The sequence below is a fragment of the Bufo gargarizans genome, chromosome 3, assembly GCF_014858855.1.
Source record: "Bufo gargarizans isolate SCDJY-AF-19 chromosome 3, ASM1485885v1, whole genome shotgun sequence".
Taxonomy (NCBI): domain Eukaryota; kingdom Metazoa; phylum Chordata; class Amphibia; order Anura; family Bufonidae; genus Bufo; species Bufo gargarizans.
In genome coordinates, this window is record NC_058082.1 from 475556872 (window position 1) to 475584524 (window position 27653).

A 27653-nucleotide genomic window follows, 5' to 3' on the forward strand; every position below is an offset into this window, starting at 1 on the left:
ATGAGATCCAAAGAGCTGTCACTATCAGTGAAGCAAGCCATCATTAGGCTAAAAAAACACAACAAACCCATCAGAGAGATAGCAAAAACACTAGGCATGGTCAAAACAACTATTTGGAACAATCTTAAAAAGAAGGAAAGCACCAGTGAGCTCAGCAACACCAAAAGACACATACACTCTCTAGGAGGTAGGTGTATGTGTGTCAGTCAACAATCAAGCGAGTTTTTTTAAGGGAAAGAAGTGGAATGTTCTACAATGGCGAAGTCAATCACCTGGCCTGTAATCCGATTGAGCTGTGCATTTCACTTGCTGAAGACAAAACTGAAGGGAAAATTCCCCAAGAACAAGCAGGAACTGAAGATAGTTGCAGTAGAGGCCTGGCAAAGCATCACCAGGGATGAAACCCAGCGTCTGGTGATGTCTAGGCGTTCCAGACTTCAGGCTGTAATTGACTGCAAAGGATTTGCAACCAAGTATTAAAAAGTGAAAGTTTGATTTATGATTATTCTGTCCCATTACTTTTGGTCCTTTAACAAGTGGGAGGCACATATGCAAACTGTTGTAATTCCTTCACCGTTCACCTGATTTGGATGTAAATATCCTCAAATTAAAGCTGACAGTCTGCAGTTAAAGCACATCTTGTTTGTTTCATTTCAAATCCATTGTGGTGGTGTATAGAGCCAAAAATGTTAGAATTGTGTCGATGTCCCAATATTTATGAACCTGACTGTATATGCATCTGTCTGTGTTTAACATTGCAGCCAACATACTTACCAATCTTTTAGTTGGTAAAATTGAGGCATCTAAGCTCTGCTCTGGGGAACACCCCCACCCCCCCACCCCACGGACCAGCCGCTTATGGGTGGGGTTTATGTTAACCCTGCCCATTTTTGGCCTGGGACAGCCTTAATTTGCTGAGACGGTCTCTGAAAATCAGGGACAGTCCTGCCTAATTTGGGACAGGTGGCAACTATGCCGCCAATGGATGATTGGCTATGAGATTGGTGCCAGTGTACATGATAAGTTAGATTGTGAACACCTTTGCGGACAGAAACTCTCTGTACAAAGCTGTGGAATATGTTGGTGCTATATAACCAACATAAAATAGATAAGTAAAAGAAAAAAACACGTACACACCTGGTCAACTGGTTACACGGTTTTCCTTTTTCAAATTGTACATGAAATTTAACAGTCGGAGAAACAACCTTGCTTTCCACCACATATACAGAGTCCATCGGAGCCATTTCCCTCTCTGTGTCCATTTTGCCGAAACGACGCCCTTTGCTTTTAGGCGAGCTGAAGATTGTGTACTTGGGATGCTTTATTTTGAGGTGTTGATAGGTGTCATGGACGTTTAAATTGTTGTCATCACTGTGAGATTCATCTGCTGAGGCATTGGTGTCCTCATTGTGATCGGTTTCTTCAAGATCTGATGAACTTCCCATCTTTTTCATTTTCTTTTACTTAGGAAAATAAGTCATGTTGTATCATACAGATTGTTATAATAAAAGACATCATGAAAAACACAATAAAGTCATCACACAATGACATGCATATCCTATTACTAAAGCTAACGCCAAACGATATGCTAGGAGAAGCCTTCAGCCAGATGTAGACACAGCAATATTTTAATATATACATACCTTTTCTGATTCATTCAAAGGCCCAGTTATAACAGGTCATCTATTATGTGGACATGCAACTATTATTGCTATTATTAATTATTGGGCTCAATTTTGACCAAGGGCAACATCTGTATGGAGTTTGTATGTTCTGTCCATCTTTGTGTAGGTTTGCCTGGGTACATAGGTTTCCTCTCATATTCCAAAAACATATGGTTACGTCAGTTTGTGAAAATTGTCCATAAAGATAAGAAAATAAATTGGGAGCTCCACTGGGGCCAGGCACTATTTTTGATTCTCTTCCCCAGGATGAGTTAAAGGGGTTGTCTCACTTCAGCAGATGTAATTTATCATGTAGAGAAAGTTAATACAAGGCACTTACTAATGTATTGTGATTGTCCATATTGCTTCCTTTGCTGGCTGGATTCATTTTTCCATCACATTATACACTGCTTGTTTCCATAGTTATGATGACCCTGCAATCCAGGAGCGGTGGTCGTGCTTGCACGCTATAGGAAAAGGTGCTAGTCTATGCGCACTCCCACGGTCCCGGCCACCAGAGGGGCCAATGCTTTTTCCTATCGTGTGCTAGCACAGCCACCGCTGCTGGATTACAAGGTGGTCATAACCATGGAAACGAGCAGTGTATAATGTGATGGAAAAATGATTCAAACCAGCAAAGGAGGCAATATGGACAATCACAATACATAAGTAAGTGCCTTGTATTAACTTCCCCTACATAATAAATGCCATAAAGAAAAAGAATCATAATTCGCGAACGGAGCCTCAGATCAACAAGATAAACAGCCCTTTAATCAGGCGAACCACAGTTTTGTGTTGATGCAAACAGCTGGATAGGGAGGTCCCTGGTGACAGATTTCTTTTAAAGAGAATTTGAATTGAAGATTGTGTCCAATCTACAGGTATCATAGCATACAGCAGGAGGAGCTGAGCAGATTAATATATAGATGTGAGAAAAAAGATTCAGTATAACTTGCATTTTATTCATTTAAATCCCAGCTCTTTCAGATGCTTAGGAGTCTGGTGGGTGGTTCTGCGAAGTGATTGATAGCTCTCTATGTCGGATGGAAATCCTGCAACACAGGGGTTAATCTCCTGCCGATCAGTTTGATCTTCGGCTGGTGATCGACTGAGGGGTGGGGCATATTAAAGGGGCAGGGTTTAACAATCATTTTGTCCTATTGCCGTCAGGGCACAACAGGGAAACTCCTACTCCAACCAGATACTTTACAGCCAGACTCAGGACCATGAGGAGGGGGAGGGGGGCATGGCTTAACTCCTGGGGCACAGAGAGATTTACTTTAAGGGGTTCTCCAGGCTTTTAATATTGATGACCTGTCCTCAGGATCAGCTGTATGAAGGGAAGGCACACTCAGTGCGCACATTCCGTCTCCCGTCTCTCTTCCTGATCACCATAGACATAGCAGCAGCGAGCAGGAAGAGAGAAGGGAGATGGATGGCACGACGCTCCTTCCCTTCCTACAGCTGATCAGAGGGGGTGCCAGTGTCGGACCCCCGCCGATCTGATATTGATGACCTATCCTGAGGTTATGTCATCAATATTAAAAGCCCGGAGGACCCCTTAAAATATTTATACGTTTTATTTGTACTATCAGACAAAATAGGATCAAGGGAAAGGACGAGATGAATGGATGAAGTTCTGACATTCTTCTTTTTTTTCAATTCTTTGCACATTTAAAATTTTCATTTTCATTTAGGATTCAGATATGACTGCATTTCATCAGCATATCGAATGCAGCCGATTGTTCCTTCAACAATCTCGAATGATCCATCATCACTATACAGCTGTTTTTCTATTTTCTGGGACTTGTGAGCACAATGAGAGGCTCACATACACCCATAATAATTCAGAGGATATTCCATTATTTGGAAGTCAGACAGATGTACAAAGGGGGACTTTAAGTGCAAATATATAGACTGAATTACACTATATTTGTACAGAGATGTAGCTTTGAGGGGTACAGAGGCAGCTAAATAAGCTATGTATTTTTCCAATCTAACAGGACAGATGAATTTAAGATTTTACTAACATCAGCTGTATATTCAGTATCCCTTGTGTACAGGGTGGTCAGGATTGACCAAGATTAGAGAAAACTCTTATGTCTTCCATTAAGCACTTATTGTGGTGTTGACAGAGGAAACCCTGACATCATGATCTTCAGGCTTCACGTCTTTATATAGACAGCCGGGTCGGGTCTTTTTAAAGCATCCGAGGGCTGTCCTGTGATAGTAGGGTAATGGTATGTCCTAAGTATATACATTATTATAATGACCAGGCAGAGATAATCCAGTAAACAGTAACAGTCCCCGGGAAACCTAAAACAAAGGACGTAAAGGAAATATTTTTTTAAACGAGACAATCCCTGTGGTCCAAAGGACCAAAATCACCTGACTTTTTCCCACAAACCCATGTAATCGAATGTCAAACATGTCGATTTTGTTTGATTCCAGTTAATTTAATGCAGTCTATGAAAAGTTATCTGAAACCATTACTGGATTCCTGGAAAAGGAAAATATTACTTATTATAATAAACATTTGAATACCATCTTAAATAATACACTGGGAGGGAGATTTATCCATATGCAATGCTGATGACCTCGGTTATGAATTATAAATTGCATAGTAATGAGGACAACATTTCCCACTTTAACTGATATACCGTAAATAACTCTAAAATGGTTACAAATAGGATATAGGCATCAGTGCAGCACACGCCACCCAATGTAACAAATACCGTCAATATGTTAAAAATTCATTCCAGGCGAATCCACTCCAACTCCACTAAAGAACAGCAAGTAATTATATGAAGTGTATAATATATTATAGACATAAATTATATGTACATATCTGTGGATAATTACAAATATATATATACACACATGTATATACTGTGTGTGTGTGTGTGTGTGTGTGTGTGTGTGTGTATATATATATATATATATATATCTCATAGATAATTCATTCTGATATCACACTATGCCAAATGACTAGCACAGCCCTATTATGTTGCTACACTGAGGAACCAGGATTTGCTATTCTAAACCCTTTTGGAGTTATTTATATCAGTTAAGTGGGATATTTGCCCTCATTACTATGCAATTAGTAATTTATGTCCCAGGTCATCAGCAATGCAAACGGATGCATCTCGTAAGTACCCCTCCTAGTGTCTTATTTCAGGTTGACTTAATCTACAAATACTTAGAATTTCATTGCTAATGTGTATTACCACAATTACTAATATTCTCCTATTATGTTATATAGATAAGAAATTCCACGGCACATCCAAGGCGTAACAAACCAGTAGATACTTTTATTCACCAGACAGCTGTCTCGTGAATACAAGTATCTACTTATTTTGTACGCCTTGGATGTGCGGTGGAATTTCTTATCTATTTGATATCTTGGGGGGTGGATAGTCCCTACAGCCGCTGGCACTCTGCATCTACTAGTGAATCTGCTGTGCTGTCCAGCTTTTGTATCCTCTTATGTTATAGCTTTACAATCTTCTGGGAACCCAGTAATGGATTACCTGGAATCAAACAAAATCTATATGTTTGACATGCGATTACATGGCTTTGTAAGAAAAAAATAAAAAAGTTAACTCCTTAAGAATGCAACTGATTTTGGTCTTCAGGAACACAAGAATTGTATAGTTTTTGCCCCTTTTTTTCATTTTAAAATGTACTCTTATAAAAAAACGTTTGGCCCCTTAAGGGACTTCTACTCTTTATTGGCTTATCTTTTATGCCTAATAATAATGCATTTATTATGGCATGCCATAGATCTCCACATAGCCGTGCATAACATATTAAATGTTTTTACAAATCTATTATTTAATGTGATATCCTAAAACTTAGAAATAACAAGCAATGCAAACACTCAAGATAAAATTGTTACCTTGTGGAGTCGCCTTCCAGTATGTAAGCTTCCTTAACACCTCAGTCTTTTGCTGGATCTACATAGAGGTTATTTATGTCTGAGCAGTCAGTGCCAAGTCTCCATCAGGACCAAAGCCCACTTCCCAGTACTGTCTCAGGATGTTGTGAGATGCTTGATGGATGGGGCTCTGCTCTTCTTTCAGTCTTCTGATATTTCACGGCACACAAAGCTTCAGCAAATACTGGAACTAATGTGATGACTGAGGAAGAGCCTGTAGCCCATGTTATTCCCAAGAGTTATCAAGGCTTTTACTGGGAGCTCTGCACATGTGGATTCCACATTTAGCAGCAAATGCCCCCGTCCAGACTTTACTTCCAGCATTCAGTAGGATGTTAATAAAGACTATTATAGAGAGAGGAATGCATGGGAACTGTTAACACCAATGTCATGCATGTTATGGCTATATGACACAACCACATAAAAAACAGCCAATACAGAAATTCAGTTTTTCCCATATATTATACAGAATGAATATACACACAGCACTGGTATATGTATTCTTAAAAATAAATTTGAGTATAATTTATTGTAAACTTATTGATCCTTTATCCACTTAATAGAAGAGATAGCTGCAGATACCTAAACGATATGTTGTTTAAATATATATATATATATATATATATATATATCTTTTTAACAAGTAGATGTCTATAACAGGAAAACAATACTTTCATACACACGGCGAGGAGCATCACAACTGAAGCAAGCAGCATGAAAACAGGGTTTCTATCCTCACCTTCGCCATTGGATTTTCCCCTTGTCCAGAAATGTAAAATTTTCTATTTTATAAACTACCGGTAATTATAGACAACTTTCATCTTACCAATCCCCCTGCTGCTCCTGTCCAGCCAGATTCCCAATCCTCCATCAGTCTCTATACTTCCAGCTACTCAGATGATGTCATGGATGTGTGACCACTGCAGCCAATTACTGGCTGTAGCAGTCACCTATAATATTCTAAGTGGTAAAGAGTTGGAAACCCCTTTAAAGTGGTTGACCATCTTATCACATATTTCCCTAAAGTAATGTAAACCCTCTATAAGCCAATAACTCATACAATGTTATAAGAGAATCTGCCCCAATGTCCTCATACAGTCAGGTCCATAAATATTGGGACATGGACACAATCCTAACATTTTTGGCTTTATATACCACCACAATGGATTTGAAATGAAACTAACAAGATGTGCTTTAACTGCAGTCTGTCAGCTTTAATTTGAGGGCATTTACATCCAAATCAGGTGAACGGTGCAGGAATTACAACAGTTTGCATATGTGCCTCCCACTTGTTAAGGGACCAAAAGTAATAGGACATAATAATAATCATAAATCAAACTTTCACTTTTTTTATACTTGTTTGCAAATCGTTTGCAGTCAATTACAGCCTGAAGTCTGGAACGCATAGACATCACCAGACGCTGGGTTTCATCCCTGGTGATGATCTGCCAGGCCTCTACTGCAACTGTGTTCAGTTCCTGCTTGTTCTTGGGGCATTTTACCTTCAGTTTTGTCTTCAGCAAGTGGAATGCATGCTCAATCGGATTCAGGTCAGGTGATGGACTTGGCCATTGCATAACATTCCACTTCTTTCCCTTAAAAAACTCTTTGGTTGCTTGTGCAGTATGCTTTGGGTCACTGTCTATCTGCACTGCGAAGAGCCGTCCAATGAGTTCTGAAGCAATTGGCTGAATATGAGCAGATAATACTGCCTGAAACACAGAATTCATCCTGCTGCTTTTGTCAGCAGTCACATCATCAATAAATACAAGAGAACCAGTTCCATTGGCAGCCATACATGCCCACGCCATGACACTACCACCACCATGCTTCACCGATGAGGTGGTATGCTTAGGATCATGAGCAGTTCCTTTCCTTCTCCATACTCTTCTCTTCCCATCACTCTGGTACAAGTTGATCTTGTTCTCATCTGTCCATAGGATGTTGTTTTTTTCCAGAACTGTGAAGGCTTTTTTAGATGTCGTTTGGCAAACTCTAATCTGGCCTTCCTGCTTTTGAGGCTCACCAATGGTTTACATCTTGTGGTGAACCCTCTGTATTCACTCTGGTGAAGTCTTCTCTTGATTGTTGACTTTGACACACATACACCTACCTCCTGGAGAGTGTTCTTGATCTGGCCAACTGTTGTGAAGGTCTTCACCAGGAAAATAATTCTTCGGTCATCCACCACAGTGGTTTACCGTGGTCTTCCAGGTCTTTTGGTGTTGCTGAGCTCACCGGTGCATTCCTTCTTTTTAAGAATGTTCCAAACAGTTGTTTTGGCCACGCCTAATGTTTTTGCTATCTCTCTGATGGGTTTGTTGTGTTTTTTCAGCCTAATGATGGCTTGCTTCACTGATAGTGACAGCTCTTTGGATCTCATCTTGAGAGTTGACAGCAACAGATTCCAAATGCAAATAGCACACTTGAAATGAACTCTGGACCTTTTATCTGCTCATTGTAATTGGGATAATGAGGGAATAACACACACCTGGCCATGGAACAGCTGAGAAGCCAATTGTCCCATTACTTTTGGTCCCTTAACAAGTGGGAGGCACATATGCAAACTGTTGTAATTCCTACACTGTTCATCTAATTTGGATGTAAATACCCTCAAATTAAAGCTGACAGTCTGCAGTTAAAGCACATCTTGTTCATTTCATTTCAAATTCATTGTAGTGGTGTATAGAGCCAAAAATGTTAGAATTGTGTTAATGTCCCAATATTTATGGACCTGACTTGTATGTGAAGTCCCATCTCCATGTTTCAGTACAGTCTCGTCACTTACTGTCCAAAACATGGCCACTGATGGAGGAACAAGTGACCAGACCTATACAGTACAGACCAAAAGTTTGGACACACCTTCTCATTAAAAGAGTTTTCTTTATTTTCATGACTATAAAGGCATCACAACTATGAATTAACACATGTGGAATTATATACATAACAAACAAGTGTGAAACAACTGAAAATATGTCATATTCTAGGTTCTTCAAAGTAGCCAACCTTTTGCTTTGATTACTGCTTTCCACACTCTTGGCATTCTCTTGATGAGCTTCAAGAGGTAGTCACCTGAAATGGTCTTCCAACAGTCTTGAAGGAGTTTCCAGAGATGCTTAGCACTTGTCGGCCCTTTTGCCTTCACTCTGCGGTCCAACTCACCCCAAACCATGTCGATTGGGCTCAGGTCCGGTGACTGTGGAGGCCAGGTCATCTGGCGCAGCACCCCATCACTCTCCTTCATGGTCAAATAGCCCTTACTTTCAAAGTTTTCCCAATTTTTCGGCTGACTGACTGACCTTCCTTTCTTAAAGTAATGATGGCCACTCATTTTTCTTTACTTAGCTGCTTTTTTCTTGCCATAATACAAATTCTAACAGTCTATTCAGTAGGACTATGAGCTGTGTATCCACCTGACTTCTCCTCAACGCCACTGATGGTCCCAACCCCATCTATAAGGCAAGAAATCCCACTTATTAACCCTGACAGGGCACACCTGTGAAGTGAAAACCATTTCAGGGGACTATCTCTTGAAGCTCATCAAGAGAATGCCAAGAGTGTGGAAAGCAGTAATCATAGCAAAAGGTGGCTACTTTGAAAAACCTAGAATGTGACATATTTTCAGTTGTTTCACACTTGTTTGTTATGTATATAATTCCACATGTGTTAATTCATAGTTTTGATGCCTTCAGTGTGAATCTACAATTTTCATAGTCATGAAAATAAAGAAAACTCTTTGAATGAGAAGGTGTGTCCAAACTTTTGGTCTGTACTGTACATCAGGGGTCACCAATAACTAAAGGCATACAGCTTTAAAAACTAGGGCTTGCACAGTGATGGACGGGTCTAGTCAAATGCAGACCACCTTGAAATGATGAAGCCGAATGTCGAGCAGGTGCACTGTCGCTCTATTCATTCTCAAAGGGACTGCTGGAGACAGCTGCACACAGCCCTCAGCTATTTCAGGCAGCCCCATGCAGATGCATGGAGCAGCAGTGCGCATGCTTTACCTACCACTCTATTCTTAACAAGGTGTCCCACTGAGTTTTAGGAGCCCCCGTTCTGGTGCTTATTGAGAGTCCTAAAGGTCGGACCTCCACAAATCCAATAGTAATCCCCTAGTCTGTGGTTAAGAGGCAACTTGACATAACTAGAATACTCTTTAAAAACCCTAAAATAAATGTAAATATCGGACCCCATAATACAGACCCTAGACCTTAAAGGGTTTCTACCACTTGGATTTCACATAATTAGGTGTCAGACACTAGCGCTCCGCTAGTGTCTGCTCTGCCAAACTATCCTGCTATAATAGCTTTTGGGGCAGCCGTTTACCTAAAAAAAGAACTTTTATTAATATGCTAATGACATTCACTGCGCATGCGCCGAATACAGCCGCGCAGGGCGCATGCGCAGTGAAGTCGTCCGTTTGATGCATTCCGAAGCAGATGGGCGGGCTGGAGGGAGGCGCTGAGCGGCGGCATCTTGAGAAGGTAGACCGATCCTCTAGGTGCTAATGACGCCCCCATAGCACCTAGAGGGTCATTAGCATATTAATAAAAGTTCTTTTTTTAGGTAAACGGCTGCCCCAAAAGCTATTATAGCAGGATAGTTTGGCAGAGCAGACACTAGCGGAGCGCTAGTGTCTGACACCTAATTATGTGAAATCCAAGTGGTAGAAACCCTTTAAAGAGGTTTCCCGGGATTTTAATATTGATGACCTATCCTCAGGATATATCATCAATATCAGATTGTCAGGGGTCCGACTAGGGTGGCCACTAGCTTCATCCCAAAAAGCCGGACCTGACCGACCACGCCCCAAATGGATAAGCCATGCCCCGGGCCCCGTGAAGCCACACGCCATCACAGACAGCAGAAAAAAACGGGGGGAGGAGAGCAAAGAAGTTTCTGAGGGGAAGGTGAGCTGGGGGCAGCCCGGGTGCTCCTCTCCCCCTCAGTCAGTCACAGGGAGCCATGTCTGCGGGCTCTAGTGACTGACTGGGGGTGAGAGAAGCCTCAGTTAGTTGCTGCAGCTCATGTTCAGACAGCCCAGTGCTGCTACCTGAGCATGAGCTACTGAAAGGGTGGACATCCCTGTGACAGGGAGCCAGAAAACCGGACTGTCTAGCCTAAAAGCGCACGTCTGGCCAACCTAGGTCCGACACCCGGCCGATCAGCTGGTTGAAGGAAAGGCCGCACTCCGTCTGAGCACTTCCTTCTCTTGTTTGCTTACCTGCTCACCGTCAACAGCGCAGCGCCAAGCAGGCGTAACTAAAAGCTGTGCCATTTATTTCAATGGGACGGCTTGTTCTTATTCAAGTGTATAAACAGGTAAGCAAACAAAGGAAGGCAACGTTCACACAGAGTGAACCCTTCCCTTCAACCAGCTAATCGGCAGGGTGCTGGAATGTCAGACCCCCGCCGATCTGATATTGATGACCTATCCTGACGATAGGTCATCAATATTAAAATCCCGGAAAACCTCTTTAAAGTAAACTCTTGCTCCTGCAGTAAGGCTAGCCCTATTCTGTATGTGTAAACCCACAAATATAGAATTAAAATGGCAACCAAAATGTGGCTCAAAAATGTCACAAACACCACAAAAAAAACTTGTGCAATACTGTATAAAGTCATAGTCACATACATAATGTAAAGGCAGCCAGGTAAACCAAACCCCAAAAATGTGGCCACAAATGTGCTTGGCAATTAGACATATTCCGCTCTTTGTGGTTGCAGATGTGAAAGAAGCCATCCTGAATCTACAGAACATCTGACCTCACTATAAAGGAAAATATTAATTTATATCCAGTTACTACAGTCAACAGCAAGTTGTGTTTTGAGAAAAACATGTCTAAGGAAGTTACAGAATGTGTTGTCCATATAGTCAAGGGAAAATGGCTGTAATATTTACTACCCAATCATGTGACCACCGAAAGTAATTGTGGTTAAGCTAAGTGCCTTTTAAGGTCTTGCAATCAATCCGAGGGAGATGATGCGGAAATGTTTTTTTGCTTCGGTCAAATCACAATAATATTAGTGGCTGACGCATGAGCGGACATGCGGACATGGGAGCTGGATAATTGCAAGTGACTGTCGTAGGAATCAGCAGATTCTGTAAATGTGCATGTGATGGACGGCTGTGATCACGTAAATAGGAAGATTTTAAAGGGAGCGATCTCCCTATCCAGCTGTTTACATAGATGCATAGCTATAGTTCACCTGATTAAAGGGCTGTTTATTAGTGTTGATCGAGCACCCCTGTTCGGAAGAGAAGAGGGTGTCTGGTTCACAAAAAAAGGTTAGAAATTGATGGAAAACCCATCAAAATGGTTTGGAAACAGCATTAAGAGGATAGCTGGATGCGTCTCGGACTCCAATTAGCTATGACATACAATAGACAACCACACAAAGGCTATATGCCAAAAGCCAGATATGTGGAAACCAACAATCTATCAATGAGACAGATAACAGGCTTAGTCAGCATACCTTACAATGGCAGGATTGTGCACTATGAGACATTCCAAACCAGCTCTCATCTAACTGAGAGCCAGTAAGCCTCAAAGTTACTTCACATCTGTTTGATGGCTTGGGTGGACCTGCGCACCTAGATCAATATCATTAGGGTCCATTCACACGTCCGTTTTTTCTTTCCTGATCTGTTCCGTTTTTTGCTGAACAGATCTGGACCAGATCTGGACCCATTCATTTTCAATGGGTCCTGAAAAAAAACAGACAGCACAATGTCAGATTTTTTTTCAGGACCCATTGAAAATGAATGGGTCCAGATCTGGTCCAGATCTGTTCAGCAAAAAACGGAACAGATCAGGAAAGAAACAACGGACGTGTGAATGGACCCTAAGGGTGACAAAAAGTTTTCTGATTGTCCTATCATAATATTCAATAACCTTTCTATACAGTTTTGTCATGTAAAAACTAATTTGCATAAACATGGGCATATGGGAAAGACATGCAAATGAGCAGAATCTGCCTTGTTTTTCAGCTGAATAACTATTTGCATGGAAAATTCGCGATTTACACTACTCATGAACATCGCCATCTATTGGTTTCATAGTCTTATGGCAAGATTATTAGTCTTGTTATAAGACTATGAAACCAATAGATGGCGCTGTTCATCTTGTTGGGGTGCTAGTAAGTGGGGCACTCTGCTCAACAGAGTCCACACACCATGTAGCACTCAGCCTATAATAGCCTGCGCTAACACTGAGGTGTATATCGGATTGCTGCTATCATTCAAACATCTAGCACTTTATCTGCGATAATATAAGCTTGCTAGGATGCATCTGAGGACTATTGCCCTGCTTGTAATGACTCATGAACAGCGCCATCTATTGGTTTTATAGTCTTGTGACAAGACTAATAGTCTTCAAGAGAATTTAGACTAGAACCTTCAGAATCACAGGTGCATATCCATAAAGCAAACATAATTATAAAAAACAAAATGGCTGCACACCATTATACATACAAACAATAGAGCTAAGAAATGGGGGTCATTCTAAATAAAAGTGGTACAATACCGACTATAAATGAGTTAATGAAAGTTCTTAGGGCACATATAATTTCTATTCTTCTGCTCCGTTATAGGAACAGAAATAACGGAAGATAACTGACATGAAAGGAAACTAACAGATCCCATTGACTATAATGGGATCGGTTTAGTTTGCGTTCGGGAGAACATTATTTTACAGGAGAAAAAAGTCCAGCATGCAGGACTTTTCTCTCTGCTATTTTTGATGAACTCTAGAAGGAAGACTCCTAACTGAGCATCCAATGCAGATGTGAACATTGCCTTACTATGCACCCTCATTGACAAAAAAAATAATGCACCCAGATAAAAAAGTCAGATTGCTGCAAAACTCGGCAAGCAGTTATGTCTCAGGCAGATACAGTATGTAAATTGCCACAAGAGGTCGTAAAAGTTCTTCCCCTACTGCCCTATAAAAAGGCTCTCAGAGACTACTTTTGGGCAGTGGACCTCTTGGTGAAAGACCTGCTAGACATGCCTTTATGACGCACTCAAAGACATTTTGCCCAGTTTGCAGACTTAGAAGGGGGGCATATCATTGGACTGAGAGAAGCAAGATAGTCAGTTTGACAAATTACTCGCCATCTAGACCATTCATTAGGATATTTTGATCCACTGACAAGCACGAGCAGCTCTCACAGTTTTGTTGTCCACCATCCAGACACAGGTGGCACATTAATTCCACACGCCTGTCTCTGCCTGGATCATTTCCAGGCACTTAGCAGAAGGAAATCTGGTATCACACCCATTACGTTTCCTGCCATTAACAGCCATCCACCATTGCCTTCATTTGCAGTGGTGTCGTGAACGAGAAACCTGGACTGCTATGGACTGGAACCAAATAGTCTTTAGCAAAGAAATAAGATTCTGTTTGGGATCCAACAACAGTCTGGTTCGAGTATGGAGGCCTCATGGTGAGCGTTTCAATCCTGCTGTGATGATCTGAGAAGCCATCGCACACGACGTAGTGATACGAGGAACACTAACAGCTCAGCAATACGTATGTGCAGGACATCCTGCAGCCACATGCGTTGTCTCTCATGGCTGGCCTTCCAACTGGCATTTTTCAGCAGGGTAATGCTCACCCACATACAGCAAGGGTTTCCCAGTAATGTCTCAGCTAGATACAACACTTCCTTTGCTGCCCGGTCACCAAATTTATCTCCAATCAAGCAGTTATGGGACCAGCCGGGGCACCAGCTTTGGTAATCTACGAGTGCGAAAGATCTACAGTCCTAGGGAGCAAATGTGCTGCAGGATACCACACAGAACCTGTATGCCTCCATGCACAACTGTATCTCATCTTGTATCCAGGTTAGAGGCGGCCCAACAGGTTCCTAGAGCCTCTATTCAATTGTACAGTTTTCCCCATAAATGTATCATTTTGCCCTAATATTGTAATCACTTACATCTATCATCATTACATTTACACATAGAAATCTTTGTTTGATTCCAACAATTCCTTCTTGGTGCGTTATTTCTTTTTTTGAATGAATAATTTTTTTTACTGATCGCTTTTTTTTTACCACATTATCAGTCTCTATTTCACTCCTTCACTTGTACCACATGATTGCCCTCCCGACACTTACAGCTCCTTCAATGTAGACCAATGTGCATGCCTATGAGATTCTCAACGTACACCTCACAGACTGACATCCAGTCCAGTGAAGGGATGTATTATTCAGAGCCAGACCAAGTGGTACAAGTGAAGGAATGGAACGGAGACTGATAATTTGGGAAGAAAGAGATCACTAAACAAATCAAAGGGGTTGATCACCTTACAGAAATTTCTCCAAAAGTGCTGTAAATAACACTATAAGTGACATTGAAAGTTTTAATAGAATCAGCACCAACGTCCTCATATCGGAAGTCCTGCTCCTTGTATGGTGCACTAGTCCAGGACATGGCTGCTGAAGGAGGGGCGCCTTTGACCAGAACTATCCATCAGCAGTCTCTACTGAATTACATTATGCAACTTGTCCATGCTGGATATTGAAGGAAAGCCCTGGGTGAGGCGGGTTACCACTAAGGCCAGTGACTAGCGGAGCAGAGCTTTCCTGGCATATCGAACCATGACAAGATGTGGGCAGTGGTGGTGAAAGAAGCAGCATTGGAGTGATGGAAGTAAGTAATCCTTCTGTTCTATTTTCTATTTAATTTAGATCGGTTTTATTTTTAATTATTTTTAATTTGCTCACTGGAAACCCCCTTTAAAGGGGATCTCCGAGATTATCAAAAATTGGAGAACAGGCAGGGTGTAATAAATGAAAAACAGTAGATAAATGATTGTAATGATAGTAGAATAGCGTGTCGCTCACACATAAGGCTGGGGCTGCACAGCAACATTTATCGAGCCACATCACATCTAATGGTTGGTAATTATGTCACAAGACATGCTGCAATGCAACAATTGTAGAAATCCAGACCTGATGGATTTTGAGTCACAGGTCACAAGTCACATTGGACCTTTACCCCACTGACTTAAAGGCTATGGATACCTTTTACCTTTTTTTTTTTATTATTGTATTGTACTCATTTTGAGCCAAAATTTTTTTTTTTCTATTGGTCTTTATTAAAAATGTTCAGCCCCTTTCACTGTACAGAGTTGAGATACTCTATTAGCAGGCACTGTTTCCCATCAAGGAGCTCAACTGGTGGTTCACGTGAAGCTTTTTTGCTCGACTACCCTCAACATGGCACGAAGTGTAAGTAAAAGTAAGATGCCTACAGCTAGGCTAAAGCATAACCCTTTAAGACAAAAATTGCTGACATTTTTTTAATAAAGTCCAATTGAAAAAATTATTTTTAGCCCAAAATGAGCGAAATGCAATCATTAAAAAATAAATTGCCTCCAAAGGTGTTAATAGCAATTAATATAAGTTGTGCAATTCGCCTATGATTTTTCTGCGAGTGGCATGACACAAGCTGAACATTGAATACTACTGAAGTATACCAGCTGTGAAAAGATCTGTGTGGGACTGGGGACAGTTCTGAGGTACACAAGGTTTCATGTAATTTCTTAAGCTTCTGTACAATGTATGTTCCTTTAGGGCTCATGCACACAAACGTATTTTCTTTCTGTGTCCATTCCGTTTTTGTTTGCGGACCATATGCGGAACCATTCATTTCAATGGGTCAGCAAAACAAACAAAAAAAAAAACTGAAGTTACTCTATGTGCATTGCGTTTTTGTATGTCCGTATTTCTGTTCTGCAAAAAAATAGGACATGTCCTGCTATTGTCCGCATTAGACAAGGATAGTACTGTTCTATTAGGGGCCAGCTGTTCCGTTCCTGCAATATACGGAATGCACACCGACGTCATCCATATTTTTTGCGGACTGCAAAATATTTACGGTCATGTGCATTACCCCTGACTCTCAGTGATGTAAAAGATATATAAGCCAAATTTCAAGAAGATTGGATAATATTTAGAGGTTGCACACTTTGATCAGTTTTGAATGGGAAAACTAGAAATCACAAACTTAAAATAATATTAAAACTAGACACTAAGATTAATAGGTAGTATGATAGGCAAAACACGTGTTATATTAATCAGCTTTAAAACGATGCAATCCCTTCTTTTGTTAGCTTGGTGACGACCGACTACCCTCAACAAGAATTGTTTTTGTTGTTCTTCCCTGACCAATTCGTTAAACTTTTCTTATCAGAGCAATTCCTCTTTCTGCGGTATCATTGACAACCTTGAGAGCATTCATATGGCTTCTTAGAGAATCACTGCAGTATTCTGTCACGTCGTGGATCCCAAACAATTCAAAGAACGTCTTTGTTTTATTAGTAACGAAATGGTTCAGGTCTTTTCCTTCAAAAACTAGGTCTTTACCCTCTAATCGTTTCATTTCATTTTTCTTTGCATGTTTGGTTTCTAAATTTTTTGTCATATTTTTCTTAACAGCATGAGTAATACCTACGTCCAAAATAGCCAATCCTACATTTGCTTCTGATACCAAAGGTGTCTCTTAGCAACTGTGAGAGCACTTTTTTTTACGTCTGCATCTGGGTAAGTGCTCAGAAGCTGTAGCATATCCAAATCATTCTTTGGAGCCCATCGACTTACAATTGCCTCGTGCAAAAAGCGAACATATGAGGCTGACAAAACGTGCAACCCGTTTCATTCCTTTCAATTCTCGTTGAGGAATATTAAACTGTTTAGTGAAGAGGACAATTTTAAGTGCAAATATTGCCTTTGTCATCCACCTTGCTTGATGCAGAGCCCCTGGGGTCCGGAAACTGAAGTCGTTTTTAGACCAACCTCCTAGTTACAGGAGTGAGAGTAGTAATAAAAGTGATCAATGTGTGCAACCCCTAAATATTATCCAATCTTCTTGAAATTTGGCATATATATCTTTTACATCACTGACACTCGGGCCGTAAGCAAAGTCATATGAAAATCACATCTTTGGAAAAATGAAACACCCTAGTGTGCATGAGCCCTTATACTGTATGCTTTTTGACACTGTACAGGCATGGCTTGTGTCTTTGTCATCCATGGACCTTTATAATTACCGTACAGGAATATGAAATTACATGAATATGTAATATCAATATCAAAAGCTATTAAAACATACAAAACAGAAAATATTTCAACTTTAATTATCATTAAAATTTAACTATTCTACAAAATACATGATAATATACAATACAAAGCACAGCAGACACCCAGAAATAGGATGTTATAAAGGCAAATATTGCACTTTTCCTTTGACAATTATTAACAGGCTCCTGCAAGCAATCAGTGTCAATGCGGCTCTGCTTGATTTGCTGAATATGATCACAGATTTGCAATATGTTTACGGATATCTACTGCTCAACCATCACCATAGCTGCCCCTACAGCAGAATCAACGTCCTTTCCATAGACTACAGGGAAAGGGAAGACTCTCTCCACCTCCTGCTTTAAGATAGCATTCCTGGCCAGCGCGCCTCCACTCCCAACGATTTGCTGAATCCCAGACTCTTTCAGACGATGTGACGGCAGCATGGAATAAATGTTCTCAATAATGCCGCGGCACAGTGCTCTGGTCACATGACCCAGTGACAGATTAGCTGGAGTCAGGCTTGAAACTGAAGCGCGGCTGTCCGGAGCATGCCTCTCCCCAAAGAGTGTAGGACTAATGGTAAGATGGGTGTCATGTACAGATAAAGCAGCATTAATCACCCTTGAGTAGATATCGGAATCAGAAATTTCAAGACCTGTAAAGAAAAAGCATGTTCATCATGGACTCTGTGCGCTAGGGTGCGGATTCTCAAGAGAAAAAAAAGACAATACAACAGCAGCCTGCAACAGATAAAGTACAATAATGCCATAGTCACAAAAAATATTATAGTGCTAATGCTACGCTTATTTATAAAGTGAGACGCTTGGCAAATGCATTTTGTACAAAATCATCTGAGCCCGTCTGCCGTACGTCAAGGCGATCTCTGTAAGACGGGTCCTAACACTAAATACTACCTGGTATGCGCCAATATGGCCGCCATAAAGTTCAGGAAGTGTTGGATCCACATGCATGCTGGGTCCACTCTGCCTTTTACCATTTTTGGTGCCATAATGGCCTCCATTACAAGGGATGCAGGTACCAACATGCATGCCGAGCCTACGCTATACCTTTCCTTGTGCCAGACAGCTTCCAATGAATGTAGTGAGAGCAGGCCACAGCTTTATACTAATTCAAATCAGCCTATGGGGCAGACAGGCTAATCAGGAGTGCATGAATCGCTGGAGTGGGTGCAGATTCTCAAGAGTCATTTTAAAGGGAACCTGTCACCTGGATAGAGGCAACTATATCACCAGCGTGCCATTATGCAGCTGGGGTTTAGGGTCCTAAACCTGCCCACAGCAAACCCTTCCATCCCCGTACCGGGAGAAGAATGCGGGACTGTTCTCCGGTGGCATCATGCGCATGTGCCGATGAAGCCAACAATCATTCTTCACTTTCCAGTACATATTTATAGTACATATTTTATAAAGGGAGATGTACCACCCTGAGCTGTATTGGCATAATATGCATGTGCCTGATGCCGTTGGAGAAGAGTCCTGGACTCTACTCTGCAAGTTAGATTTTTTTCATGTATTATTATTTTCTGGGAGATATGGGTTTTGCTATGGACAGATTTAGGATCATAATCCCCAGCTACAAAATAGCATGCTGTGGTTTACATGCCCCAAACCAGGTGACAGGTTCCCTTTAAAGGGGTTATCCAACAGCCATAATGCCCCCCAAAATGCCCGGGCATCTCATACAGGTTATACTTACCCCACTCCCCGGCACCCATGTGAGGGAAAGCATAAAGGCGTCCATTTTGTATACATATTAATCTATGTTTAACCTGTGCTTACACATGAGGGGGATTTAGCCTTTAAAGCAAGAGTACAAATTCCAAAATGGGCCCCTGCTCCCCCTATGCTGATCGTTCTTTTTCTTATCAGAAATCAAACATAGAAACTCAAAACTTGTGTACAAGAGGACAGTTTATATTGTGTCGGTCTGTGTATAAATAAGCGCACTGCTCATTACAATAAAGAGGCCATTATGAGAAACACAGGTTGCCTGTGTCTTTATATTTTGACCTCGAGCCGGCTCACTCAATTTCAGACAAATTAGGACACCGCATCACATCAGAAAGGTCGGTTTGCGACCACAGAAAATGGTGCCCGAACAGGGACAGGACATCGAGTAAGGCCATTTGGATCAACAACGGCATGTGCTCCACCGGGATGGACAGACTATAAAGCAGCTGCATAGTAAGAACTTTTATCCTTACAAAATGACCCTCTGTCCCTCCCTGTGTTGACTGCTAAGATCTGGGTGAGTGTTTCGGTTATAATTGTTCAGTCCAAAAGAACTGTGATATTGATGTGATGTTGGTTTAATGTTATGCTGCCAATGTGGAGTTGAGACAGTCTCCACAGACCAGGGTTTGCCACGGTCAACTGGTATTGTGTCTCAAGACTGTGTTTTGATAAGAGGCTCTGGGCGTTCCCGGAGTGCAGCGAGCATTGTAGCCACATAACAGAATTAAATTGAACCTGTCACCGGGATTTGATGTATAGAGCTGAGGACATGGGTTGGTAGATGGCCGCTAGAACATCCGCAATACCCAGTCCCCATAGCCCTGTGTGCTTTTATTGTGGAAAAAAAAAACGATTTGTTCCTTTCCTGTGCTGGCGTCAGCCTCAGGGAAGGAACAGCGCATTCGCTAGCTCGCGCATGGCGAGATTATGGCGCTCTGCCTGTCTGACGTTGTGGAGCAATGAGGAGATTCTGAGGATGCGGGGTGGTGCTGCGCTCCTTCACGCTGGACTCATCTCACAGTACAGGACACATCTCAGGGTAATTTGCAATAAAAGCACACAGAGCTATGGGGACTGGGTATTGCGGATGTGCTAGCGGCCATCTAGCAACCCATGTCATCAGCTCTATACACAAACTCCAGGTGACAGGTTCCCTTTAACCATCCACCTGTATGCATTGAATATTACTGTCAGTTTTGTAAGACATCTGTTAGGGCTATACATAGTAATGTCAGTAGGAATTCTTCATCTTGTTAGTGGGTTGCAATGTGATAGTGGTAAAGAAATATATAAGGTCAGGGAATCTCCATTTGAAAAGATATAGACTGCATGTTGTTTTATGAGAATCCCTGAATGAGAAGGTGTAAGAGTGTGAATGATCTATGAGGGGCAAAAGAATATGTCCCTGATTGATGAGGGATTCCAGTAGGTGTGACGTCTTGTATGTGACAAGACGAGTCCTTCTCCCTTAAGGAGACAGATAGAGAGGGATGTGTGTGTGAGAAAAATAAACAGTAGGAAATTTCCATGGTGAAAAAGTACTCTGGGGACATGGTGAAGTCTTTGGAAATTGATAAGGGAACCTCCCACGAAAAAGGGTGTCAAAAGCGACTTTATCCTGAACAGGCCATAGACTCATCACGTAGCGCATGAGTGAATGAAATCAGGGGATCCAGCGTAGCAGTCATGGACAACCCCAAAGAATAGGAGTGAAAGTTGTACGGCCTGAGAGTCTGTTTGGTAAAGAGAAGGATTCCCAAATCAGAGAGTGAAACTGTAAGACCTTATTCTGCAGATTGTAAAACATCTCCAGGAAGATATAGAAAAGATCTAGGTAAGATAGAAGTCTAAATAGTAATAGAGATATTAGAGATAGTTGCTATAGTATTGTATGTACTAATAATTTATTTGTCTGGCTGAAAAAATTAAAGGGACACCCCGTATTGAAGTTAATAGACCTGGTGGGTCCCCAAAGTGGTCTGTGCCAAGTCCTAGGTGTACCAGAAAGACTATCCGAGGGAGAAGGACCTAGACTAGGTGTACCAGAAGGACTGTCTGAGTGAGGAGGACCTAGAGTACATTTTGACTACGTGTACCAGAAGGATTATAATCCGAGGGAGGAGGACCTAGGGGGAGCCCGGCCGGCAAACTATGTAATTTAGGATTTGGGGTGTTAAAGTGCCTTGTAAGCCAGACCCAAATCCTGGGATTGGACTGAGATAGACCATGGGGACCACAGGAAGTAAGTCCAGGGAGAAAAACTGCCAGACAGTAGGAAAGAGAGAGTAGGAAAGGAAGCTTTCAAAGGATGTGATAAAATGTTAATAAAAGCCGATATATGTAGGAATGGATGTCTAGATCTTGAACGGTGGAAATTTTTTAGGAAAGAATGTAGGGGATGGCTAATAGATGAAGGCTTAGCGCACACTGCAGAAAATGGGAAAAGGTTGCTGAGGAAATATGTAAAGAAGGATATAAGGAATATGCAACCTCTTCAGGCCAGGTGATCTATGAATGTTTTACCCTGAAGAGTCCGATGGTTTCTCACACTGAGAAGTCACAGCCTCCACCGTATAAAGAATCTGGAGGGTGGATATGCCACGCTTGTGAGAATCAGAACCCAGGCTGTGCGGTATGCTGTGCCCCTAAGCCCAAGGTAGGACTGTACCCAGTCTAAACTAGATCCCATGTGGTAGGAAGTCCTGCAACCTTGAGTGCCCCACAATTAAGCCCACAGGCACCTATGATGCAATCTGACCCTGTGTTACCCACCCCATACATGCAGGCTGAACGGTGGGAAGGGAGTCAGGGTAGTTTTGAGAGTGGTATAACAAAAGATCAGTATCAAAATACACCAAGTGCCACTCCAGCGGTTCCTGAGACTAGACAAATAGTGCCTGCTATGCCCCAACTGACACCCCAGATGGGCCAAATTTCAGAATATAGACCCTGGAGTCCAGGTGACCGATTAGCCATGCTTGTGGAACACCTAAAGGGTTAACAAAGTTTGTAAAATCAGTTTTGAGTAACTTGAGGGGTGTAGTTTCTACAATAGGGTCATTTATGGGGGGGGGGAATTTCTACTATGTAAGCCCCACAAAGTGACTTCAGACCTGAACTGGTCCTTAAAAAGTGAGTTTTGGAAAGTTTCTTAAAAAAAATGTAAGAGTTGCTTTTAAAATTCTAAGCCTTGTAACGTCCTAAAAAAATAAAATGATGTATAAACAACATAAAGTAGACATATGGGGAATGTTAAGTAATAAATATTTTATGAGGTATCACTTTCTGTTTTAACTCCTTAAGACACATGACGTACCGGTACGTCATGATGTCCTGGTACTTAAGGACACATGACGTACCGGTACGTCATGTGTTGTTCCGATCACTGCCGCCCGGCTGGTAGTGATCGGAACAAGGTGCCTGCTCAAATCATTGAGCAGGCACCTAGGCTAAATGTCGGCGATCGCAACAAACCGCAGGTCAATTCAGACCTGCGGTTTGATGCGCTTTTTGCCGTTTCTGATCCCCGCGGTCCCTGACCGCGGGGATCAGAAACTTTACAATGCCCAAAATATATATGTTCTTCCTCCCCCTGCACCCCTGAATGATATTATGTGGGCGGGTGGTGCAGGGGGAGGGTGGCGGGCGGTGCGGCAGGCGGGATCGCGATCTCCCGCCCGCCTCCCCTTGAATAATCGTTGGTTTCTAGTGGGTATACCAGGGTGCCAGCACATTGCTGGCACCCTGGTATAAACGGCTGACATCGTTGATGCGATGTCAGCCGTTTAACCCTTTCCATACAGCGGTCCGTACGGACCGCTGTATGGAAAAGGTTAACAGCGCAGGGAGCTCCCTCCCTCTCCGATCGGGGGGCTGCTATGCCTTTGCAGCCCCCCGATGGGAGAGAGCCCCCAGACAGCCCCCCGAAGCCCCAGTCCTTACCCTTCCCCGTCTGCGAAGTTGTGGCAGATGGGGAAGGTTCCCATGGCAACGGGACGCCTGCTCAGGCGTCCTGCTGTCCATGGTGCTGAACAGATCTATGCTGAAAGCATAGATCTGTTCAGTGTAAGTAAAATACAGTGCAGTACCCTATATAGAGTACAGTACTGTATTATACAGACATCAGACCCACTGGATCTTCAAGAAGCAAGTGGGTCTGGGTAAAAAAAAAAGTAAAAAAAAGTGAAAAAAAAAAGTAAAAATCAAAAAACACATTTATCACTGATTAAAAATTAAAAAAATAAAATTCCCTACACATGTTTGGTATCGCCGCGTCCGTAACGACCTGATCTATAAAACGGTCATGTTACTTTACCCGAACGGTGAACGCCATAAAAATAAAAAATTAAAAACTATGATGAAATTGAAATTTTGCCCACCTTACTTCCCCAAAAAAGGTAATAAAAGTGATCAAAAAAGTCGCATGCACGCCAAAATTGTAACAATCAAACCGTCATCTCATCCCGCAAAAAATGAGACCCTACTTAAGATAATTGCCCAAAAACTGAAAAAACTATGGCTCTTAGACTATGGAAACACTAAAACATCATTTTTTTTGTTTCAAAAATGAAATCATTGTGTAAAACTTACATAAATTAAAAAAAAGTATACATATTAGGTATTGCCGCATCCGTATGGACCGGCTCTATAAAAATATCACATGACCTAACCCCTCAGGTGACCACCGTAAAAAAATAAAAATAAAAACGGTGTAAAAAAAGCAATTTTTTGTCATCTTACGTCACAAAAAGTGTAATAGCAAGCGATCAAAAAATCATATGCACCCCAAAATAGTGCCAATCAAACCGTCATCTCATCCCGCAAAAAATGAGACCCTACTTAACCCCTTAAGGACCAGGCTCATTTTCACCTTAAGGACCAGGCCATTTTTTGCAAATCTGACCAGTGTCACTTTAAGTGCTGATAACTTTAAAACGCTTTTACTTATACAGGCCATTCTGAGATTGTTTTTTCGTCACATATTGTACTTCATGACACTGGTAAAATAAAGTCAAAAAAAATTAATTTTTTTGCATAATAAAATACCTAATTTACCAAAAATTTGGAAAAATTTGCAAATTTCAAAGTTTCAGTTTCTCTACTTCTGTAATACATAGTAATACCCCCAAAAATTGTGATGACTTAACATTCCCCATATGTCTACTTCATGTTTGAATTATTTTGGGAATGATATTTTATTTTTTGGGGATGTTACAAGGCTTAGAAGTTTAGAAGCAAATCTTGAAATTTTTCAGAAATTTACAAAAACCCAATTTTTAGGGACCACTACAGCTCTGAAGTCACTTTGCGAGGCTTACATAATAGAAACCGCCCAAAAATGACCCCATTCTATAAACTACACCCCTCAAGGTATTTAAAACTGATTTTACAAACTCCGTTAACCCTTTAGGTGTTGCACAAGAGTTATTGGCAAATGGGGATGAAATTTGAGAATTTCATTTTTTTTGCCTAATTTTCCATTTTAACCCATTTTTTTCCACTAACAAAGCAAGGGTTAACAGCCAAACAAGACTGTATCTTTATTGCCCTGACTCTGCCGTTTACAGAAACACCCCATATGTGGCCGTAAACTACTGTACGGCCACACAGCGGGGCGTAGAGTGAAAGGTGCGCCGTATGGTTTTTGGAAGCCAGATTTTGCTGGACAGTTTTTTTGACACCATGTCCCATTTGAAGCCCCCTGATGCACCCCTAGAGTAGAAACTCCATAAAAGTGACCCCATCTAAGAAACTACACCCCTCAAGGTATTCAAAACTGATTTTACAAACTTCGTTAACCCTTTAGGTGTTGCACAAGAGTTATTGGCAAATGGGGATGAAATTTGAGAATTTAATTTTTTTGCCTAATTTTCCATTTTAACCAATTTTTTCCACTAACAAAGCAAGGGTTAACAGCCAAACAAGACTGTATATTTATTGCCCTGACTCTGCCGTTTGCAGAAACACCCCATATGTGGCCGTAAACTACTGTACGGCCACACAGCGGGGCGTAGAGTGAAAGGTGCGCCGTATGGTTTTTGGAAGCCAGATTTTGCTGGACAGTTTTTTTGACACCATGTCCCATTTGAAGCCCCCTGATGCACCCCTAGAGTAGAAACTCCATAAAAGTGACCCCATCTAAGAAACTACACCTCTCAAGGTATTCAAAACTGATTTTACAAACTTTGTTAACCCTTTAGGTGTTGCACAAGATTTAATGGAAAATCGAGATACAATTTCCAAATTTCACTTTTTTGGCAGATTTTCCATTTTAATATTTTTTTTCCAGTTACAAAGCAAGGGTTAACAGCCAAACAAAACTCATTATTTATGGCCCTGATTCTGTAGTTTACAGAAACACCCCATATGTGGTCGTAAACCACTGTACGGGCACACGGCAGGGCGCAGAAGGAAAGGAATGCCATACGGTTTTTGGAAGGCAGATTTTGCTGGACTGGTTTTTTGACACCATGTCCCATTTGAAGCCCCCCTGATGCACCCCTAGAGTAGAAACTCCAAAAAAGTGACCCCATTTTAGAAAGTACGGAATAGGGTGGCAGTATTGTTGGTACTAGTTCAGGGTAGATATGATTTTTGGTTGCTCTATATTACACTTTTTGTGCGGCAAGGTAACAAGAAATAGCTTTTTTGGCACGTTTTTTTTTTGTTATTTACAACATTCATCTGACAGGTTAGATCATGTGGTAATTTTATAGAGCAGGTTGTCACGGACGCGGCGATACCTAATATGTATACAATTTTTTTTTATTTATGTAAGTTTTATACAATAACTTCATTTTTAAAACCAAAAAATTGTTTAGTGTCTCCATAGTCTGAGAGCCATAGTTTTTTCAGTTTTTGGGCGATTATCTTGAGTAGGGTCTAATTTTTTGCGGGATGAGATGACAGTTTGATTGGCACTATTTTGGGGTGCATATGACTTTTTGATCGCTTGCTATTACACTTTTTGTGACGTAAGATGGCAAAAAATAGCTTTTTTTACACCGTTTTTTTTTTTTTTTTTACGGTGGTCACCTGAGGGGTTAGGTCATGTGATATTTATATAGAGTCGGTCGATACGGACGCGGCAATACCTAATATGTATACTTTATTTTTATTTATGTAGGTTTTACACAATGATTTTATTTTTGAAACAAAAAAAATGATGTTTTAGTGTTTCCATAGTCTAAGAGCCATAGTTTTTTCAGTTTTTGGGCGATTATCTTGAGTAGGGTCTCATTTTTTGCGGGATGAGATGACGGTTTGATTGGTACTATTTTGGCGTACATGCAACTTTTTTGATCACTTTTATTACCTTTTTTGGGAAGTAAGGTGGGCAAAATTTCAATTTTCTCATAGTTTTTATTTTTTTATTTTTATGGCGTTCATGGCCGTTTTATAGATGAGGTCGTTACGGACGCGGCGATACCTAATATGTGTAGTTTATTTTATTTTTTTAATTTTTATTCAGTGATAAATGTTTTTTTTTTTTATCTTAACTTTTTTCACTTATTCTTTTTATTTTTTGACCCAGACCCACTTGGTTCTTGAAGATCCAGTGGGTCTGATGTCTGTAAAATACAGTACAGAAACTATATAGGTTTCTGTACTGTATTTTACTTACACTGAACAGATCTATGCTTTCAGCACAGATCTGTTCAGCACCATGGACAGCAGGACGCCTGAGCAGGCGTCCTGTTGCCATGGGAACCTTCCCCGTCTGCTCAGTTATGGTCAGAACTTCGCAGACGGGGAAGGGTGAGGACGGGGCTTCGGGGGGCTCTCTGGGGGCTCTCTCCCTCTCCATCGGGGGGCTGCAAAGGCACAGCAGCCCCCCGATCGGAGAGGGAGGGAGCTCCCTCTTACTGTTAACCTTTTCCATACAGCGGTCCGTACGGACCGCTGTATGGAAAGGGTTAAACGGCTGACATCAACGATGTCAGCCGTTTATACCAGGGTGCCAGCAATGTGCTGGCACCCTGGTATACCCACTGTACACCAACGATTACGCAATAGGAGGCGGGCGGGGGATCGCGATCCCGCCTTCCGCACTGCCCGCCTCCCGCAACGCCCCCACCGCCTGCGACACCCCCCCTGCACCACCCGCCGCCATCAAATCATGCAGGGGTGCAGGGGGGGGTGTACTATATTGATTTTAGGCACTCTAAAGTTTCTGATCCCCGCGGTCAGGGACCGCGGGGA

The 27653-nt window shown here is 41.6% G+C and overlaps 2 protein-coding genes across 4 annotated transcripts in view; both read right to left on the bottom strand.

The window, feature by feature from the left end:
* Window positions 1–5636, bottom strand: part of TRPV1 (transient receptor potential cation channel subfamily V member 1) — a 76902-nt gene extending 71266 nt beyond the window's left edge. Inside the window, exons 1-2 of the mRNA XM_044285758.1 lie at window positions 5563–5636; window positions 1138–1463 (exon numbers count right to left, since the gene is read on the bottom strand). Of these exons, the coding sequence (XP_044141693.1) occupies window positions 1138–1454 (317 nt within the window). The 5' untranslated portion in view covers window positions 1455–1463; window positions 5563–5636. The remainder of the gene's footprint in view (window positions 1–1137; window positions 1464–5562) is intronic.
* A 12100-nt stretch (window positions 5637–17736) lies between these two features.
* SHPK (sedoheptulokinase) overlaps window positions 17737–27653 on the bottom strand; it is a 50944-nt gene continuing 41027 nt past the window's right edge. For all 3 annotated transcript variants that reach the window (XM_044283738.1, XM_044283739.1, XM_044283737.1), the window contains one exon: window positions 17737–18352. In XM_044283738.1, coding sequence (XP_044139673.1) covers window positions 17961–18352 — 392 coding nt within the window. In that variant the 3' untranslated portion in view covers window positions 17737–17960. The remainder of the gene's footprint in view (window positions 18353–27653) is intronic.